The sequence below is a fragment of the Sturnira hondurensis genome, unplaced genomic scaffold (genome assembly GCF_014824575.4).
Source record: "Sturnira hondurensis isolate 20B ecotype Veracruz unplaced genomic scaffold, ASM1482457v3 Scaffold0010128, whole genome shotgun sequence".
Lineage (NCBI taxonomy): Eukaryota > Metazoa > Chordata > Mammalia > Chiroptera > Phyllostomidae > Sturnira > Sturnira hondurensis.
Genome location: NW_028082759.1, coordinates 40,641,092 through 40,663,871, shown reverse-complemented (window position 1 = coordinate 40,663,871; position 22,780 = coordinate 40,641,092). Strand labels below are relative to the sequence as shown.

General features: G+C 38.2%; 1 protein-coding gene across 2 annotated transcripts in view; it reads right to left on the bottom strand.

Moving 5' to 3' along the window:
• DPY19L4 (dpy-19 like 4) overlaps positions 1-22,780 on the bottom strand; it is a 69,967-nt gene that overhangs the window by 12,658 nt on the left and 34,529 nt on the right. For both annotated transcript variants that reach the window (XM_037058751.1, XM_037058752.1), the window contains exons 8-16: positions 21,445-21,579; positions 17,405-17,536; positions 17,211-17,309; positions 14,555-14,628; positions 10,619-10,777; positions 9,774-9,893; positions 4,676-4,796; positions 1,956-2,012; positions 1,201-1,283 (exon numbers count right to left, since the gene is read on the bottom strand). In XM_037058751.1, coding sequence (XP_036914646.1) covers positions 1,201-1,283; positions 1,956-2,012; positions 4,676-4,796; positions 9,774-9,893; positions 10,619-10,777; positions 14,555-14,628; positions 17,211-17,309; positions 17,405-17,536; positions 21,445-21,579 — 980 coding nt within the window. The remainder of the gene's footprint in view (positions 1-1,200; positions 1,284-1,955; positions 2,013-4,675; positions 4,797-9,773; positions 9,894-10,618; positions 10,778-14,554; positions 14,629-17,210; positions 17,310-17,404; positions 17,537-21,444; positions 21,580-22,780) is intronic.

Below are 22,780 nucleotides of genomic sequence, written 5' to 3'. Positions count from 1 at the left end.
CAAAACTGACACAAATTTTATCATGAGAAATTACTAGAGGTCTAATTCGAGAGAGCTGATTCTTACTGTGTTAGACTGTTTCCTCGTGTGTTTTGTAAGTTTAGAATTTACTCTCACAAAGTTTTATTTGTAGAATACTTCAATCCTGGGTTGATGGTATGTTAGCCACTCCAGACTACCCTAGGGCCACTTTTTATGCTGATTTCTTGATTTGAGGTTTCCTGGATTAGTCAAGTATAATTTCACACTACAAACTCATACAAATTGAGATCCATTGCTACAAATTCATGGGAAACAGTTTTTGTTTTTGTTTTTTAACCAAGAAACAGCTTTTTTTTCCCTATCATCTTTCTCTGTCACTGGATTGATCTTTTGTTGGACTACCCTTTCACTGATAGTGTTACCCTTGAAGGTTCCTTAGTTATTTACGTGTGTGTTGAGAGAGGGAAAAAGTTGTCTTGATTATAAATCTCTGCTTCCATAGGCCTAGGACCACATCTCTTGTCTTGAATGGACATTAAAATTAAAATTAAAAACCTTGATAACCTTAGTTATCAAGACTAGCAATCCACCTCTCACCCATCTCACCATCTTGCGCCCAGGGCACAAGAAGCACCCCCTGGTATCTAAAGAAAAGGATATTTGTTCCTTTTTACTCCCCACTTCTAGGTGTTTGATGACAGAGAGTCTCAAACCTCAAATTTATCAATGGCACATTTTCTTCTTCTTCTTTTTAAGATTTTATTTATTTATCTTCAGAGGGGAAGGGAAGGAGAGAGGGAGAGAAACATCAATGTACGGTTGCCTCTGGTGTGTCCCCTGCTGGGAACTGACCTGCAACCCAGGCATGTGCCCTGACTGGGAATCGAACTGCGACCTCTGGTTCGCAGGCCCGCGCTCAATCCACTGAGCTACGCCAGTCAGTGCCAATGGTACATTTTCAAAGAAGCCAAGTTCTATTACCAAATTAGAATTATAATTCCAATAAAAGATTAAATATTCTTTAAAACACAGTGAGAATTTAAAACCTTCTTTAAAATCTTTGTAAGAATTTGAAAAAAAACACTAATTTATCATTTCCCTTGAATCCATTAGATAGCATGCAATGGTTAATTAACATAGTTTAATTAAACTATGTTAATTAAGTATGTTAATTAATTAACATAGTTTAACAACAGTATTGGGCAGTTCAGTTCTTACTTTATCCAGGTCATAAGTTCCACTGTATCTGGGTCATAGAATTCTTGTAGTTCAGTTAATTCGGTCATTAATCTTGGAAAAAACTAAAATGCAAAAACAAAATCCACCCAAAGTATAAGTATCTAGAAAGTTGAAAACTGTTCCAAAGTATTTCAAAAGAGATTGATATAAATCAAACAATTTTACAATGTTGTTCTTATTTTTAAAATATTATAGCTCTCTTTACTTTCTTTCAGCAACCTGCTCGTTCTTCTCAATCCAAATTCTTTCATGGTTAATTTACTTCCTACACTCAATAAATTTCATAATTACCAAACAATTAATCACCAGTTGTATCTTTATGCACACACACGATAGTTAATTAATTAGTTAATTTTGGGGTCAAATAATTCACATGTTTGTTGGCAATTAGTTTCATGTTATATTATAAGCCAAAAAAGTTATATTATTTTATAGATATTTAAATTTTGGAACTGCCAAAATACTACTTAACATTAAGAACTTAACATTAAGACTGATTTATTTGGCAATTTCCTTTGCCAATTATAAATTGAATTAATGACAGTATTAGACAACAGAAAATTGCATCAGATGGCATTCTAAGAATGTTTTAGCCTAATGATTAAAAAAAGTAAGTATAACCAAGAATACCGCCCTTTATTTTGTTAGAACAGTATTTCCATGTAAATATCCTACACACACATATCTACCTTGTAGATAAAGAATATTTTAATACAAAAATATGAATTTCTTACCTCCTTCCATAAGCTGAGACCTATTATAGTGGGCATAGCCATGCTCAGAATAAGAGCCTAGAATATTAAGCAAAAGGGTTACAAATAAATACATTTCAGAATTTACTTTAAAGTATACTGACTCTATGATACAGCTCATATTAATATAGTTATACAAATTTCATTCAGAGAAATTTAAGTTAGCATGAAACAGAGTTCATGAATTGAGGTGGGTGAAGACTAATGATAAGTTTAAGACATCAAAGTTAAGGTAAAATGAGATATATGTTTACTATATAAATTTAAGGCAGAACATAACAATGGTAATACTCATGCAATATTTCAAATAGCAAATCTGTATTTGACAATTCTCCCAGGAATTTAAGTTAGGAAGAACACACAAAGGTTACTAAACTGCTACCTAAAACACGAGCAACAACAAAAAGACAAAGATAGCTAATATATGTTGATCAATAGCAATATATTTGTATACTAAAATAAGAATGTATAAATTCCTCTGGAAAAAGATTGGCAGCTCTGACTGGTGTGGCTCAATGGATTGAGTGCCAGCCTGAGAACCAAGGGATCACTGGTTCGATTCCTAGTCAAGGCGCATGCCTGGGTTGCGTGCCAGGTCCCTGGTTGTGGGTGTGCAAGGGGCAACTGATCTTTCACACAGCAATGTTTCTCTCACTCTCTTTCTCCCCCCCCCCTTACCCTCTAAAAGTAAAGAAATAAAATTTTTTTAAAAGACTGGCAAAATACATGACTAATATTAAAGATAATTATTTATTATCTTCCTTCCAAAACCTTTCTTCTCATTGTCCTGCGTTCAGTGGTGACCCATGACCCACAGTCATACACACCAGAAACACAGGAAACATCTATGATTTCTCCCTCTTCCTCACTCTCCCCTGCTTAATCAAGCACCAAGTCTTATTCATCTTCTAACTAGTTTTTTCACTCCAGTACAGTATTAATTGAATGAGCTTTGAAGCTAGAAAAACCTGGGTGTGAATCATGATTTCCAGACTTACAAGCTATGTGATCTCAGGGAAATTATTTAACCAGTTTAAACTTTAGTTTCTCTGTCTATAAAATACTTACAATGAAAGTTAGCCAACATGGTGTTTTTAAAGGCTGAACAGCATGTGAAATGCTTGGAAAAGTACCTGACACATAGTAAGCACTCATGAAATTCAAGTTTTCATTACTTTTTTTTTAGAAATTAATTTTTAAAAATATTTTATTCATTTATCTCTAGAGGGGAAGGGAAGGAGAGAGGGAGAGAAATACCAATGTATGATTACCTCTTGTGTGTCTCCTGCTGGGAACTGGCCTGCAACCCAGGCATTTGCCCTGACTGGGAATCGAACTGCGATCCCTTGGTTCACAGGCCTGCGCTCAATCCACTGCGCTACACCAGCCAGGGCTAGTTTTCATTACTTTCATCCACCATGGCCTGAACCCAACTGAGAGCATCCTTCCTGGCTCCAGTCTGTAACCCAGAAGCCTATCATTCATAGAACTGTAAGGGAGAGGCACTGGCCAGGTACTCAGTTGGTTAGAGTGTTGTCCTAATGCGCCAAGGTTGCAGGTTCGATCCCCAGTCAGGGTACATACAAGAACCAACCAATGAATGCATGAATAAGTGGAATGACAAATCAATGTTTTCCTCTCTCTCTCTTCCTTTCTCTCTCTAAAAATTAATCAATACAGAAAAAACTTGAGCTGAGAGGAAAATGGAAGTCTGACTCATACCTCTGCCTAAACATCTAAGTGCCTTCCTACTGCCGGTAAGATGAGTGCCACAGCATGACACTCCAAGGCTTCTGTGCCCTTGTCCTCAACTTCGCCAGTCGAATTTCCTGACCACCCCTACCTCACATTTTATGTGCTGACAAAACTAAATATACCATGTTTTTTCTTTGCCTCTGTTTTCATTCTCTTTGATTACGTCATTCTTTCCCTGCCTGTGTTTATTCTTTATATCATAAATGCCCTTTCTTTCTCCTTCATTTGCCTAATAGCTACCATCTTTCAAATGTCACACAGAAAAGTCTTAAAAACTGAATTGAGTAGCCCATCTACGTGTTTCAATAGCACTATGTCAATACTTTCTATTATGTTTTTATGACCAGGAGACTGTAATCATGTTTTATTTATTTTTGTATTCCAAGTACATTGTACACAGCAGGAACAGTGTAAATGTTTCATTCACACTGAAAATACAGCCAAGTTCTAAATCAAACCAAGAAAGATATAAAAATTAATTCTTGATAGCCTCTCATATCATTAAATCCCTTTCTTTACCTTTTCTGTTTTAAGTTGTCTTCATTAAAATGCCTTTCTTGCCCTGGCTAGTGTAGCTCAGAGGATTGAGTGCTGGCCTGCGAACCAAAGGGTCACTGGTTCGATTCCCAGTCAGGGCACATGCCTGGGTTTCAGGCCAAGTCCCCAGCAAGGGGCCCATGAGAGGCAACCACACACTGATGTTTCTCTCCCTCTCTTTCTCCCTCCCTTCCCCTCTCTAGAATAAATAAATAAAATATTAAAAATAAATAAATAAAATGGCTTTCTTTTATAATCAGAAATTACTCAAAAATGTTTTCCACAGGATCTTTTTCTACTCTTAAGTCATAATGTGATGTACTGGTGGTATTTCAATGGTATTCAATATGCTTTCCATTTACATAACTAGAAGAGAAATGAGTACTTAACCAAAAATAACAATGACTCACCAATAGTACTGGGTGCACGGTTCGTAATCGAAGCCACTTGAAAAGTGTTGTCCACAGCTCAGGGGAACAGACACCAAACGCTGCTAACATGCATACGTAAGGCATCCAGAGGTATTTCAACCTGGAAAAGACAAAAGGAACCACATATGAGACACCCCATGAACAGGATTATTCTTGGATTTCTCTTTTCTGAGTTCTTTCCTACTATCCACGAAAATGCCACATTATTCTGGAAGAATGAAAAGGTTTAGCCTCTAATTTTCAGTAACAGATTATTATTCATTTCTGAAATAATCAAGAATACATGTGGGTCACTAAAATCAGGATGAAATAGCATTAATACAGTGATGGTACAGCAAAACTGTACTCTTGGAGGAAACATAAACTTACAAATTTTCAGAAGGCTATTTGGTAGAAACCATATTTTAAATACCTCAAGACAACTGCATATCTTGTAGTCTAGTTTATAGATACGTTACTGTAAACGTAGAAAGATATACATCCAAGGGTTTCAAGTGCAGTATGTTTTAACAGGAAAAAATTAGAGCCCTAACTATCTTCGATAGGTATTCATTAAATAAATTAAAAACAAAAAAGCTAAACATAAAATTTCATGTATACTGTTTGCCCTTTTTGTTTTTAAAGATTTTATTTATTTATCTTTAGAGGGGAGGAGAGAAGGAGAGAAAAATCAATGTATGGTTGCCTCTAGTGAGTCCCCTGCTGGGAACTGGCCTGCAACCCAGGCATGTGCCCTGACTGGGAATCGAACTGCAATCGTGTGGTTCACAGGCCCACACTCAATCCACTGAGCTACACCAGCCAGGGCCTGTTTGCCCTTTTAATGTAGATATATGCTACAGTCAAAAGTAACATCTGGACTTCTGGTCAAGATGGAAGCATAGGTAAACATGCTTCACCTCCTCACAGAACCACAGAAAGAATTACAATAGATCTCAAAATAAATACCACCCAGAACCATCAGAAAATGAAGCTGTACAGAAGTCCAACAACCCAGGACATAAAGAAGCTCCATTCATCTGGATGGGTAGGAGGTGCAGAGACCTGGAGATGGACGGGAGGTGTGGAGAGTCAATGGATGGGCAGTTACACATTCAGGTGCAGTGGATAAAAACTAGGAGTGATACTTTGGGAGCAAGCGATCCCAGCCCTAGGCAAGACCGAAAAGCCCAGGATTCCAGTACCAGGAAGATAAATTCCCATTATTTCTAGCTGTAACAACCAGTAGGGTTGAGGTAGCACAAGAAACTTCCAGATTTTCAGCAGACTCAGCATAAAGGGCCAGCATGTACTTAAAATGTATCAGATGCACCCCCATCTGGGATTCACCACCAGGGCAATAGCTGGAGGGCACCAGTCACACAGGGTAAGTGCCAAGCAAACCTTCAGAAGCCAGGCAGTAGTACTGTCCCCTCTCTGAGCCTTCCCCCTACATGGAGCCATAAGTGGTGACTGCCCTGGCAATCACCTAAGGCTCTGTCTCACACAATTTACAGGTCGCTTTTCTACAACAGGCCACAATACTAAGACAGGGAGTCAAAGCAGCTCTACCTAATACACTGAAACAAACACAGGGAGGCTGCCAAATTAAGGAGACAAAGAAATATGACCCAAATGAAAGAACAGAACCCCAGATAAAGAACTAAAAAAAAATAGAGATAACCAACCTATCAGACGCAGAGTTCAAAACACTCACTGGTGATGAAGATGCTCAAAAAACTCATTTAAATGAAGGTTACATGAAGTGATATAAAGAAAAATGTTCAGGGAACCAATAGTGGAGGGGTTGAAGCCAGGATTCAAATAAATAATTTGGAACATAAGGAAGAAATAAGCATTTATCTAAAACAGCAAGAAAAAAAAGAATTCAATGCCCTGGCTGGTGTAGCTCAGTGGATTGAGCACGGGCCTGTGAAGCAAAGGGTTGCTGCTTCGATTCCCAGTCAGGGCACATGCCTGGGTTGCAGGCCAGGTCCTCAGTAGGGGACACATGAGAGGCAACCACACATTGATGTTTCTCTCCCACTCTTTCTCCTTCCTGTCCCCTCTTTCTAAAAATAAATAAATAAAATATTTTTAAAAAAAGAATTCAAAATAATGAGGATAATATAAGAAGACTTAAGGACATCACCAAACATACCAACATCTAAATCATACGGATGTTAGAAGGAGAAGAGGAAGAGCAAGAAATTGAAAACTTATTTGAAAAAATAATGAAAGAAAACTTCCCTAATTTGGTGAAGGAAATAGACACATAAGTCCAGGAAGCACAGACAGTCTTAAACAAGTTGAACTCACAGAGAACCATGCCAAGACATATTATAATTAAAACACCAAAGGTTAAAGATAAAGAGAGAATCTTAAGAGCAGCAAGGGAAAAGCAGACAGTTACCTACAAAGGAGTTCCCATAAGACTGCCAAGTGACTTCTCAAAAGAAACTTTGCAGGCAAGAATGGAGTGTCAAGAAGTATTCAAAGTGATGAAAAGCAAGGACCTACAACCCAGATTACGCTATCCAGCAAAGCTATTATTTAGAATGAGAGGGCAGATAAAGAGCTTCCCAGATGAGGTAAAGCTGAAGGAATTCACCATCACCAAGCCATTATTACATGAAATGTTAAAGGGTCTTATTTAAGAACAAGATCAGTCCTCGCTGGTGTAGCTCAGTGGTTGAGTGCCTACCTCCAAATCAAGGGGTCACTGGTTCAATTCCCAGTCTAGGGTGCATGCCTGGGTTCCAGACTGGGTCTGTAGTAAGGGGCTTGTGGGAGGCAACCACACATTGATGTTTCTCTCCCTCTCTTTCTCCCTCCCTTCCTCTCTCTAAAAAATAAATAAATAAAATCTTTTAAAAAAATGGAAAAGAAGATCACCTGGCTGGTGTGGCTCAATGGATTGAGTGCCAGCCTGAAAACAAAGGGTCGCCAGTTAGATTTCCAGTCAGGGCACATGCCCCAGTTATGGGCTAGGGCCCTTGTTGGGGGCCTGCAAGAGGTAGCCAATCTACATATCTCTCACACATCAATATTTCTCTCCTCTTTCTCTCTCCCTCCCCCTTCTCTCTCTAAGATGGTAAATTTTATGCTATATGCTTTCTACCATGATAATAAAAAAATAACTTAAACATAATGATCCACATGCTTTAAGCATTCATTTTGTATACAAGTAATTTGTCTAATAAAGAGACTGTTAAAAACTACAAATTTCTAATGATAACACTACCATCTTTCATCTAGAAAATGAAGGAGGAATATTCTGGTGTGAATTACAATTTCAGATTAACTAATTAATATTCAGAAACTCAAATACTGCTTTTTATTATATTTATTTTCATGCATCTTATTTACTGTCCAGTAAAGGATTAAGCTTTCCAAAAGAGAAATTTGGCCCTACCCCCAACTCCTGGGAGATAACTTCTAAGCCCCCAGAAGTCTGGTGACAAGAGTATCTTCATTTACCTAGGTTGATGCCTGATAATCTATGCTAAGAATGTGATTTATCATTCTTAGCATAGAATGATAAATCTATGATAATCTACGTTAAGAATCCATAAATCTATGATAATCTATGCTAAGAATGCCTCCAAGGCCCTCATGGTTATTGGTTAAACCTCTGGGAGAGGCTGGAGACTAAGGTCAGCCATGCGGGTGGTCATCCACTTATACATACAAGACTGAGCCCCAGTAAAAACTATGAACACCAAAGCTCAGGTGAGCTTCCCTAGTTGGCAATCCTCCACGCATACTGCTACACATCATTCCTGAGAGAACTGGGTGACCCCACTGGGAGGGGACAACCAGACGTTCTGTGCCTGATTTCTCCTGGACCTTTTCCTGTGTGCCTCTCCCCTCCTCCCATTTTAATCTCCATCCTTTCAATGTAATAAACCACAACAGTGAGTATAACAACCATTCTGAGTGCTGTGAATCCTAGTGAGTTATTGAACCTAAGGGTGATTTGGGGAACCCCAAACTTGCAACTGGTGTCAGAAGTGAGGGTGGTGTTGGAGACTCCTGTGAGCTTCTGGAGAAGGGGAATCCTATTCTGTAGATTTTCATAATTCCCACCATTGTTAAAATAGTGACATAAGAAAGAACTAAAAACTGCTGCTGAATAAATATATTTTATGAAGTTTATTAATAAGGTGGTATGATTTTGTGTAGAAGCAGGAACAAAAGAAATTTGAAAACTAAAGACTTAAAAGGATTCACACTCCCTAAACAACTACAGCTAATCTGGATATTAATATGTGAATATGCATTTTGCTTATACATTTAAGAAGGAATAGAGAGCATTAAAATGATCAAGCAAATGAAACAGAAAAATCTGACCTTATTGAACACTAAATGGCATCCCACATGTACTTGGCAAGAGATCAAATGTCATTTAAAGCAATAAAATAAATGAAGTGACAGAAAGGTTGAAAGAACAACTACTCCGAAATCCTTAACAAGACTTACCAGGTGCTATGCATGCTCTTTGCCCTTCAGCCAGACTGAGCTCATTTCATCCCTCACAACAAATCCCTCCCCAGATGAACCACACTTCTTTCTGTCACAGGCCTTGTCATATGTGTATCTTCTACCTGTAATACTCTTCCTTCTTCTGTTAACCTAGCTCACTCCTACCCACCCTTTAGGTCTCAACTCAAGTGTCTTTTCCTTAGAAAGCCTTTCTGAAAGATTTCTTCAATCAGATTCCATTTTATATGTTCTCATAGTGCCACTGCTTCTCCTTCACTTATCAAAGTTATAATTTTATTTCTGTGTGATCAACATCTGTCACCTCCATTAGGCCATATGTCACATAAGGTTAAAGATTGTGTTCACCACTTCCTCCAGCATCTTGCACAATGTCTGGGCCTTGGAAGACATTCAGTAGTTTTTGAACAAATGAATGAATCAGTAAATGTCAATTCACTATATTATGCCTTTGTAAACTCCAGTCAGATTAAGAAAATGTATAGATTTTGACTTTTTATACAGTTTTACAAATGTATTCTTGAAAGTATCCACCTATTACCATTAGAAAGGACAATTCCTTATACATATAAATAGATTAAATATATATATTTACCCTTCTATAATCATTGCAAGAGAACCCAATAAAATACTGTGAATCACATGATAAATTATTTCTGGCCTTTCTCCAATTCGTCCATCTTCAAGAGTAACATTTTCTTTCAGGGACTCACCACTACAGAAAGAAAACATGATTTTTATTAAAATATGTTTTTGAAAAAATCAAAGATCTTCAATTTCTTCATAGAAAGACATATAGGTGTTCTTACTATTTCAAAGTATATTCTACTCATCAAATACTAACTTTTCTGTCCCCAAGTCTTTGAAATTGGCTTTTAGAACCTGAATGTAACTGACTCAGGAAAGACCGAAAATAAAAGTTCAAAAATACAATTTAAAAGTATTTTAGAATCCTTTCTAAGATCAATTATCAGTCAACTAGTGATTGCTAAATCAATATAGTTAAATCATAATCTAAAGAACAAATTCTCAAAACCATGATACTAGATACAATCTCCTTTCAAACATGATAAACATACTTAAAATAGTCAAACATTATAATTTAAAATCGCTTATACTACTAGCTTCCTTGAGGTTAAATAGAAGAAATTACTCTTATGTTAAAGTACACATTTGAATGAATTACTGAGTTTGTGTAAGTTTAATTGATTATTTAAATATTACTCCTACACTAAATCTGGACATTACATTTTTAGATATATGAACTTAAATTTAAATTTTATCTAGTTCACTTATAATTATGTTTTACATATTAATGAAGACAGAATGAAATTAGAAGCTCTAAAACAAATATACAAATATTTGAAGAATATTAAAAGTAAGAATTTTACATACTTTCATAAAATATTAGTAATGTGGTTGATTTTCATAGGTACTCACTTAATTCTCCTAAAAATAACTTGCATCATAGAAAAAAAACAAATGATTAACACTAATATATAGAAAGGTAATAAAGAAGATTGTGTCAATCGCAAAAAAAATTCTTGAGATGGTGACTGCAGAGATTCTTGACATAGGAGCCAATTCATTGTAAAATTCCTATAGAAGACAAAAAGCATATCAAAATGACAGGTGTTTTAAACTACTGTTACAGGTGTTTTTACCATAAGAGTATTTTTAAGTATCTCAGTATAAATTTAGATAGAACAAAGCACATTTCTCAAACCCATTCACTATGACAGCCAGACCCTGCCTTTTACAAATGAAGATGGTAGCATTAGTAACCTATCCTCAACAAGGTGCTCTAACAAACACAGAACTGCTGCGTTTTGTTACCAAGTAATGTTACCATTTCTAGAGCCCAATAAAGCTTTAAGAGAGTTTCCCTCTCTATTTTTATATGGAAGACAATACGAAATTTAGCTAAGCTCTACATCTGCACCGTCCAATATGTTAACTACTAGGTAACATTGGTACCTGGAATGTAGCCAGAACAAATGGAGATAAACTTTCAGAGCAAAATACACCCTAGATTTCAAAGATAAAAAAGAATTTTAAAAATCTCAATAATTTTTATATTGTTGACACATTAGTATTTTTGATATATTAGATTAAATAACATATTATTAAAATTAAATTCACTTACTTCTCTTTACTTTTCAATTGTGGCTACTAGAAAATTACATATGTGGCTCACAGTATTATTAGATAGCCCTGATTACTACTGGTAAATGTAACTCAACTGACACCTCTTTTAAAAAGAGATATCTAGCCCTGGCTGGTGTGGCTCAGTGGATTGAGCTCGGGCCTGCAAATTAGAGGATTGTGGTTCGATTCCCAGTCAGGACACATGCCTGGGTTGCAAGCCAGTTCCCAGCGGGGGACACATGAGAGGCAACCATACATTGATGTTCCTCTCCCTCTCTCCTTCCCTTCCCCTCTAAAGATAGATAGATGAAATCTTAAAAAATAAATAAATAAAAAGAAGAAGAACAGAGAGATATCTAGCCCTGGCTGGTGTAGCTCAGTGGACTGAGCAGGGGCCTGTGAAGCAGGGGGCCACTGGTTTGATTCCTGGTTGGGACACGTTCCTGGGTTTCAGGCCAGGTCCCCAGTGGGGGACACCTGGGGGGGCAGCCACACATTGATGTTTCTCTTCCACTTTCTCCTTCCCTTCCCCTCTATCTAAAAATAAATAAAAAAATTATTTTTTTTAAAAAGAGATACCTAATTACTAAGGCAGAAATCATACAATTTGAAATGTAAAACTTTCAAGCTATAAGAATCAGGATATCTGTTTTCTACCCCAGGCTAAATATGAGCAAAAAGACTCCTCGATGCACGCAGCTGTAGTGCGCTCTCTCCCAGTCCATCTCCTACTTCCAGTTTATCCTTGCTCCCCAGCCCTGGGGCCGGAGGTGAGAGATGGAGGGAAGTTCAGGAGTGCTCATGAACTGACAGACAGTGCCTGCTTCACAAATCACTAGATATAGAATAAAAGGTGAAAGTTGTACGTGTTAAACAGCAATACAGCTGTATCAAGGAGGCTGCCACCAAAATATCTTATACCTACAACAAATGCAGTTCTTTTGAAAATCTGCCTATTAAAGGTGTTAATTCTATAAAGGTCTAATTCAAATCCCAATTTAACAAGTTGGAGGTATTCTTTCCATATCCCCCATCTCAACCTTTCCTTCCCGACAGTCCCACAGCACTTTACTTATCCCTCAATTACAGTCCTCAACGTAATCCACCCTGTGTTAGACTGTAGTCATTTCTGTATCCCCCCGAGTATATGGCCTAGTATCCAACACACCCAACAAATATTTACTAACATTCCTTTAGTGGTTCCTGAAAGTGTGTCTCAAAAGAAATGTTTCCTGAAATTCTGGTGAGCTCCAAATCCTAAGACCCACTTGGCACACTTGGGCATCAGGCATTTGCCATTTATACCGCACATGTCATCAACTGTACGAAAACTATCTTATGAGATGGCAATATTCTTAAGGACAGGGACCATGTTTTATTCTTAAAACACATAGTGCATTATTTTGTAAAGTAAATCCAGTACCTGACATACTGAATAATGAGGCACTACATAGTATCAACTAAGGAACTCTGGAAAAAACAGCCCTCAATGCCAGGCTCATTCTAGAGTTGTCCATGGTTAAAGGGAAAGTCAGTGAAAAGGGCAGGCAATTTACAGGCAATTATTAAAGTCTACAACAATTTTTACTAATGGCCTGCTATGTGTCAGACCTACCCCTGAAAAAGACATTGTCCCTACCCTTAGGAAGTCCATGGCCTTTAAAGGACCCAATTATCTTAGACATAGGTATATGACTTATACTTCAGATTTCTGCAGCGTTTAAACCATGTCATATACTTTGTTAACTGTGATGTGTCACAACACGAAATTCCATGCACAGTATCTAAAATCCCATGTAATTAAGGTATATTATATGAACTAAAGAAATGTGTAGATAAAATATTTCCTGCCCTGGCTGGTATAGCTCAGTGGATTGAGTGCTGGCCTGTGAACCAAAGGGTCGCTGGTTTGATTCCCAGTCAGGGCACATGCCTGAGTTGCAAGCCAGGTCCCCCCCTACTTGGGGGCACGAGAGAGGCAACTACATGTTGATGCTTCTCTCCATCTTTTTCTCCCTCATTTCCATTCTCTAAAAATAAATAAATAAAATCTTAAATATATATATATTTCCTGTTATGCAAATAGACTCTGTCAGTACATAAAATCATGTATTTCATTTTAGGTTTTAAAAATGCATTTAACAAACACACAAAAAAAGGCACAATGCTGTTTGTGAACTTAAAAAGTCAGCTTCTTCTCCAGTCCACTATATAACCCCAGGAGGAGATTCTTTGCTATGACATAAATAAATATCTTGTTGCCTCACCATTTTTGTGCCCATACCCTTTTTTAAAAAAGATTTAATTCATTTATCTTTATAGGGGAAGGGAAGGAAAGAGGGAGAGAAATAGCAATGTATGGTTGCCTCTCTTGTGTCCCCTGCTGGGAACTGACCTGCAATCCAGGCATGTGCCTTGACTGGGAATTGAACCATGATCCTTTGGTTCACAGGCTTGCGCTCAATCCACTGAGCTACACCAGCCAGGCCAATAATACCTTTTTAATGTAAGCATTTTGCTGATGTAGTGGTTAACATTACCTTGGTTCTTTATTCATTTTAAATCTTTCATTTATTTTGACCTTAGATGACATCATTGTTCCTCCTCAAGGGAGAAAGTAACCTCAAAATACTTTGATGCTACCAAGGCTTAGGTATATCTAATTTCTGAAAGACCTAAATGAGATCTTTTTTTTTTANAAGGAGAGAGGGAGAGAAATAGCAATGTATGGTTGCCTCTCTTGTGTCCCCTGCTGGGAACTGACCTGCAATCCAGGCATGTGCCTTGACTGGGAATTGAACCACGATCCTTTGGTTCACAGGCTTGCGCTCAATCCACTGAGCTACACCAGCCAGGCCAATAATACCCTTTTTAATGTAAGCATTTTAGTGATGTAGTGGTTAACATTACCTTGGTTCTTTATTCATTTTAAATCTTTCATTTATTTTGACCTTAGATGACATCATTGTTCCTCCTCAAGGGAGAAAGTAACCTCAAAATACTTTGATGCTACCAAGGCTTAGGTATATCTAATTTCTGAAAGACCTAAATGAGATCTTTTTTTTTAATGAGAGAAAATATTAAAGTCAGATATCTTCTAGATATATCCCAAATTATTTATTTTCTAAGTGGAATTTAATTAGGTGTATACTTCCTCCTTTGATTATTTTTGTTCTTTATCTTCTAAGTGATACAAAGTTAGGTAAACATACATAATCTAAAACTTACTTAGTCATATTTAGTCCAAATTTTACTTCAAGGAATTTCAGCATGTGCCCATTTTCTTTGTGTGGAACAAACATCTAGAGGAAAAAAGATTGATTAGCTATACTTATAGCAATACACTACTGTCCAATACTACAAACCGAAAACAGCAAGACTACCAAATGAAAAATATGAATGAAATAATACATGGTGTAACTGTGAGGCAAAGAGATCCATTGGCACAAGTGCATCACACTACCCTGTATCCACATACAAAACTACGATGCGGTAATGAGAATATTTCAACATTACCCCCTGCGTAAAGGAACTTACCCACTCTTCCAAATACCTTTGACTCATCTCAATTTATCCCATATATTACTCAATGTTAATTGCATAATAATGACAATAATAATAACTTTAAATTAAATGGAAAATAAAGTAGATATATTTTAAAGTATATGTAGAAAAGAAGCATAATCCTATTTTCTTTTTTTTTAAATATATTTTATTGATTATACCATTACAGTTGTTCTATTCCCCCCTTCATTCCCCTCCACCCGCACACACCCTCCCCCACCCTTCTCCCCCCCCTTAGTTTATAACCACGTGTCTCAAGTTCTTTAGGTTCTATATTTCCCCCACTATTCTCACCCTCCCCCCTATCTATTTTCTACCTACCATCTATGCTATTTTCTGTGCCTTCTCCCCCCTTCTCCTCCTCCCGCTCCCCTGTTTCTAACCCTCCATGTGTTCTTCATTTCTATGGTTCCACTCCTGATCTAGCTGTCCTCTTGGTTTGCTTTTGTTTTAGGTGTGGTTGTTAATAACTGTGTGTTTGCTGTCCTTTCACTGTTAATATTTTTCATCATCTCTTTCTTATATAAGTCCCTTTAGCATTTCATATAATAAGGGCTTGGTGATGATGAACTCCTTGAACTTGACCTTATCTGAGAAGCACTTTATCTGTCCTTCCATTCTAAATGAAAGTTTTGCTGGATAAAGCAATCTTGGCTGTAGGTCTTTGGATTTCATGACTTGGAATACTTCTTTCCAGCCCCTTCTTGCCTGTAAGGTCTCTTTTGAGAAATCCGCTGACAGTCTGATGGGTACTCCTTTGTAGGTGACTGTCCCCTTATCCCTTGCTGCTTCTAGGATTCTCTCCTTCATTTTAGTCTTGGCTAATGTAATTATGATGTGCCTTGGTGTGTTCCTTCTTGGGTCCAACTTCTTTGGCACTCTCTGAGCTTCCTGGATTTCCTGGAAGTCTATTTCCTTTGCCAGACTGGGGAAGTTCTCCTTTATTATTTGTTCAAATACGTTTTCCACTCGTGGCTGTTTCTTTCCCCCTTCTGGTACCCCTATAATCCGGATGTTGGAACGTTTAAAGATGTCCTGGAGGTTCCTAAGCCTCTCCTCATTTTTTTGAATTCTCATTTCTTCATTCCTTTCTGGTGGGATGTTTTGTTCTTCCTTCTGGTCCATTCCATTGATTTGAGTCCCAGTTTCCTTTCCATCGCTATTGGTTTCCTGGATATCTCCCTTCATTTCAATTAGTTTAGCCTTCATATGTTCCTCCAATTTGTGACTGTACTCTACCAATTCTGTGAGCATCCTGATAAATAGTGTTTTAAATTGGGCTTCTGAGAGCCTGGCAATCTGTTGGTCGCTTAGAGTTATTGGCTCTGGGACTTTGAGTTCTTCTTGAGCCATCCTTTGGGCTACTTGTGCCTGTTAAGTAGCAGGAACGGAGCCCTAGGTTTTCACGGGAGCAGGGCAACTCAGTCGCTGGGTTGTGATGTCGTATGTGGGGGCGGGGTCAAAGAGGGACAATGGCTTCCCTCTGGCGCCCGCCGCCGCTGCCGCCACCGAGACCCCCACCAGCACCGCAGCCACCACCGTCACCAGGGCCACGCGCCCCGCTCCACTGCACTCGAGTGTGCCACCACTGTCAGCCCTCCACCACTGGGTTTGCCCCCTGGGGCCTGTGTGGTCCGTCTCACTGCACGCGAATGTGCAACTTTGGTCAGTCTGTTCCGCACCCCGATTAGGTCCAGGCTGCCTGCGCTCCTAGGTCTGCCCTGCCTGACCCAGCTCCGCTGCTGGCTCCACCTCTTACCGTCCTCGTTGAACGGTTTGTAGCTGTCGGACTTCCGTATAATTCGGTTTTCTGGCTTCTGGGTGTGTGTTAGTTCACCAAAACTTTTGTTGTATCCAAACTTGGTTGTGGGAGAAGGCACAGTGTTTCCACCTATGCCTCCATCTTGGCGGAAGTCCCCCTATTTTCTTACTTAATATGCTAGGCATCATCATTGGTCAACACTGGTCAACTAAAAATTTTATGGTACAAACTCTATGGTCTTGTTAACTCATTACTCTCATCAAAATTTAATTCACTAGCCCTATCGGGGCACCTCAGTTGGTTAGAGCATTGTCCTGATACACCAAAATTGTATATTTGATCTCTGGTCAGGGCACACACAAAGAAGCAACCAAGGAATTCATAAATAAGTGAAACAACAAACTGATGTTTGTTTCTCTCTTTCTCTAAAATCAATAAATAAAATTTAAAAAAATTAAATGACTTCCTTCCCTTCCTCACCTTTAAGAAAATAAATAAAAATTAAATAAAACTGAGTCCACTAGCCAGTGTATGAATCTCAGACACAGAGTCACTTACCTTCATTACAATATTCAATGTCACTGTCAGAGCACACACCAGATAAAAATTAATAAACTTCATTATTTTAGCAGCAAAAGTTCCTTCCTTCACAGTTAGCTGTGGGGGGAAATCAAATGAACAAAGAAGTGAAGTATAAAAAATTAACCATTAAAAAATTCACCATAAGAATGATAAAGGGCAATTCTGATTACCTGAAGGTACTTCACAAACATTAAGGCTACTATTAAACTCAATAAAGGAGATACCAATAAAGCTGAATTCTCAAACTGCAGTAAATATCCCAGAAAGAGAGAAAATATATAGATTTTATAAACTTCATGAACCTGTTGGGACAAAAAAAAAAGAAGAATATAGTGAACTTTATTGTATATATTTTCATTAGTTTTATTTAGAATTTGACTACAATTACAAGGTAAACACTCTGCAATAATTTAGGACAATATTGTGCATAACTTCAATCCATTTTTTAATAATATATTTTTTAAAGATTTTATTTATTTATCTTTAGAGGGGAAGGGAAGAAGAGAAGGAGAGAAATCAATGTATGGTTGCTTCTTGTGAGTCCCCGCTGGGAACTGGCCTGCAACCCAGGCATATGCCCTGACTGGGAATTGAATCAATCCATTTTTTAATGATATAACACATAATTAATCACTTCCTTCTCAGAATGCTTGCATACAAAGCTAAAAGCTTTAAAATGATGGATGTCTAAATCAGACTGCAAGAACTTTCTGTAGTCCCAGGCTCTGACTTATTCCACTTAGCTTACCTTGTTATTAAATCCAAAATCATAATCTTTAGCAGTAGTTTCCAAAATCTACCTGGTGAAAATATAAGAGCTTCTGTCTGGAAAAAGTCCAGCCATTGTTAATATAATAAGAGCAATTCACAGGACATCAATGTAACTGGCAGTCAAGGAGAGTGAACTAGACCACAGAGGCATGAACAATGATGACTTCACTATACTACTCAGTGTGGGCAGTAGATGCCACTGAGTGTGCATGTGTACTGTGTGGCCACCACATTTAAAATGACTGAGGAAGTAGAGCAACAAATCTGCAACAAATTTTGCATCAAACTTGAACATTCCTCTGCAGAAACTATTTGGATGATTCGGAAGGATTTGGGGAACGGTGCAATGAGTGCAGCGCAAATAAAAGTGTGGTACAAAGGCTTCAGAAATGGTCAAGAACCTTTCAAAGTGATCCACATTCTGGAAGGCCTGCAACAAGCAGAACACCTGTATGGGCCACTATCAACAAAGATCAGCAACTGACAGTGTGAAAACTAGAAGCTGATCAGGAGAATGATTCCAAAAACGACTGTGCCTGAGATTTTCATGCAGGATCTTGGCATAAAATGTGTTGCGGCAGAATTCCTTTCCACAGCTTCTGCTACCAGAGCAGAAAAAACATTGTGCTGCAGTAGTTGGTTACTTGATTCAAACCGCTACTAGTGAACCAGATTTCCTCAAGAAGACCGTACTGGAGATGAATCATGGGTCTATAACTATGATCCAGAAATGAAGGCTCAGTCTCCCAGGGGAAGTTGCCTGGTTCTCCAGGCCCAAAGGGGTGGCAATGTTGAAGCAAGACAAGACCATGTTAACTGTGTTTTTCGATTGGGCAGGTATAGTGCATCACGAGTACATCCCTCTAGGACAAACAGTAAGGAGTACTCCCCTAATGTTCCTCACTGGTTGATAGATGTAACATGACAACAATGGCCACAGCTATGGGCAACTGCTGACTTGCAGCTTCATCATAACAACATGCCCACTCATGTGTCACATCTCGTGCAGAGTTTTTTGGAGACACATCAAATCACCCACGTGACTTAGACTCCCTACAGCCAAGATGTGGTGCCCTGGGACTTCTGGCTTTTCTCAAAACTAAAATCACCTTTGAAAGGGAAGAGATTTCAGACCTTCGAAGAGATTCTGGAAAATATGACGAGGCAGCTGCTGGGGATTCCAGCAAAGGGTTTGCAGAGTGTTCTGAACAATGGAAGAGACACTGGGGAAACTGTGTGAGGCCCCAAAGTGTCTAATTTGAAGGAATCTGAGGCATCCTATGTACAATATTTCTTGTATTTTCAGTAAATGTCTCCATTTTTCATATTGCATGGCTGGATACTTTCCAGACAGACCATTCTTATACAGCCATAAGATGTACCCAGAGAGAAGTATTTTTGTATTTGCTCTATTTAACAATAAGCATAAGAAAGTTAAAGTCAATATCCTAATAGAAGATCTCCAAGGAAAGTTATGTCTTAGTAATTTTATTTTCTAAAATAGTATAATAATTTAATCTATCATGAAGTTAATTCATTTTAGAAAGGGAAACTAAGATAAAACATAGGCAATAGCAGGAAAAATGAAAAGGCAGAGTGTTAAAAGCAAAAAAAAATTTTTTTTAAAGCAGAAAGAAAAAAGTCCCTAAGAGGCCAGACCATTGGAGGAAAAAAGATATCTCACTGTTTGGAGACTAAAGTAATGACTGGGAGAGTGCACACTGGGATCTCCTGAGTGCTGATAATATTCTTTTTTGGGGGGATGCTGGTTCTAGTTATTGAGTAATTCTCTCTTGGCTCCAAACTTTTCTCTCCATCCCCTGCCTCGTAATGCTGGGGCTGGTACTCTGAAATCTGCATTTCCACTTTTCTGGTTGACTCCCTATAAAGATCAGTTAATATGAAATATAAGAGAGATTACAAGGTTGGATGAGAAAAAAGGAACTTGTTCCTTCCTAGCACTTCCTGTCTGCTTGCAGTTCCTGTGTCACCTCAGCGATGCTTCTGCACTCTGACAGAGCAATTCCCTCCTGTTGAAGCCACTGCATGCCACCGAAGTTTTTCCAGCCCTTGAAGAACCAGCCTTATAGCATCCTTCTGCCCCAGAGAGGAGCTCCAGTCTCAGAGATCTGGGTCTTATTTCCACAGGGCCCTTCTTTCCAGTTTAGAGACACCAATAAAGCTGAGTTGTGGTCCCTCTTCAGAGGCCGAGTTCAGCTCCACAGGGTTGCTCCTCTAAGTTTAAGTTTTAGTAATTCCAAATTCCTCCTTTGTTTCCTTGGCTCTAGGGTGGTAACTGCTTCCTGCAGTTGCTACTCCTATGATACTTTCAGGTTCTTACTACCCTTTCAATTCGCAAGTGAATGACTTTATACTTGGTTAATGATTCTTCATTTTAAAATTTCTCTATTCTAATAACCTAAGTGTTGGTACTAATCAGGATTTTGGACCACGTGAGTATATGGGATGGAGAAAGGAAGAGAAGAGCCAGAAGATTCCTAAAATCTGACTTGGTCAACATTTTAAATACTTAATTATTAAGTTTTAAAATTAAAAAAGATATGAAATGCTGAAAAAGATAAAGAAGAAGGAACAGAGTGTTGATGGGAACATTTAACGACCTCTGGCAACAGTATAAACTGACAGAGCTGTTCTGTGGGAAGGCTTGGCATTTAGTTGGGCTGTGCACGTATCCTTCGGTGATTCATGGGCAGGTATATATACGCTCTGCTGAAATGTTGCCTTACATGCCACGTGACATGCATAAGAATGCTTGTAGCAGCACATGAACAATAAACTGAAAAGAACTAAAATGTCCTTCAACAACAGAATGTATAAATAAAACACAAATGAATGAAATACAGCTCAGCACGGACGAATCTCAAAAGCAAATCAGGCAAAAGTACACAACACGTTATTTTCAACATATTTTTTAGGAATACAGAGACGGGGGGCAAAACTGTAAAGAAAAGGAGGAAAGAACTGAGAAGACTGGGGACAGCCAGCCTCTGTCGGGGAGGGAACTGGACGTGACTGGGGAAGAGTGAGAAAGCGACTTCTCCGGCACTCAAATGCGCCACTTCCTGGCCTGGGCGGTCAAATGCTCATATTTTATTCTAGTACTGTATACACAGTGGACACATACTCTTTTGCACATGCCCTACTTTTCTTTCTGTTTTAAACAAAAATGGAAGAAGGGGAAATGGCTAGAAAAGCAGAAGCCACACTGGATGACTCTGGTCAAGCAGATCGTGTTTAAAGGGATTTCACAGCTCTGAAAAGGATAGAGACAAATTTAGCAATCTCTTGAGAAGTATAAATCAGGTCCAACTGAAACATTTAAAAATAAAGCTTAAAAGCTAATTGGTTTTAAGATACAAGACTATCAAAACATTCATTCCCTGGATTTAAAAATAGCAATTTCGAAATGCCATAATACCTTGTCACTTAGCTTCTGTGAAAAACTGTTTAGCAAGAACAGAGATATTGCTTGAAGAAATAAGAGGTAGTGGCTGTACTCCCACATCATCATGAACGTGTAAGTTGAGGCACTCATCAACAAGTAGCAAAACCTCTAGGGAAAACAAAAGAAAGAAACTAAATATCAATAGCTTTATTACTGTAAAAACCTATGAAGTTGTTACTTCAAAGTAGAGCTCTGTAGTGGTTCAACTTTAAAGTAATTCTTAAAAATTTGTTTTAAAGTAACATAATTACTAGTAAATTCGAACATAAATAATAAGATCTTCAAGTGCTCTAGAGAGAAATCAATGACATCCTTCAAAGTTCAACATCATACTGAGGACTGCAAGAAGACAAAGGAAAAAATAAAATAAAATTCAGTGCAATTTTCTTTCATCCTTAAAGAGGTAAAGTAACAAATATAAGAAAATTGTGGCCTTTACTAGATTTGGCTCTGGCGAGCTTTTGTTACTGTGAAAATAACTCCTTTCACCCAAGAATACATTGTCACTTCCATGGCGCTTCATATTTTCATAAGAGCTTCCATTTTATTAGTATGTTTACATCTCAGCCTACTGCACAGCCCATGGAAAAAGTCCATTGGTTTTTAAATTTCTTCTCAGCAAAGCTGTAGCCTTACCTTTCCCCAATGTTTACACCATCAACCATATAATACCCTTAGTTGTTTTCCTCTACTGAAGAACTAAACACATGGATTTCATTGCCTTAATATGCTTGGCTAAAGTCCATTATGTCCTCCCAAATGTCATCTCTAAGTGATCCCTTAGTGAGAAACCAAATCTGCAAGAAATTCCCTGTCCCTTAGCATATTTCTAACAAAAGCCTCTACTTCTTCCAGGGATCTACTTTTTCATTTCCAATTCCTCCATCAGCAATGGTGTCAAATGACTCAGTTCTCATAAGAACAGTGAAGGAGAAGGTCAAGTCAAGAAACCTAACATAAGAATCATGTTCTCTAAAACTAGAAAGGTTTAGTCAGACTTGGCTGACTATATTCAATGATACATTCCGGAGTCTTAAATAACTCAGGCCATCAGCAGATATAAGACTTTTCCAGCATCCTGAATAAGATTAAGACCAGAGAACAAAATGTAAGAGATGTAAAATTTCCACCAGTCGGTCAAAGAATACCAACTGCAAGACCCAGAAGGACTCAGCACTGCAGAACACACAAGTTTCTTTCCTTCCTATCGCAACAACTATAAGAGGAAGTGTTCTGGAAACCTTCTAATGCTGGGGTTTCTAATGCTGTAATAACCAGGCCTGAAACCGTCATCCCCAGAGAACCCAGT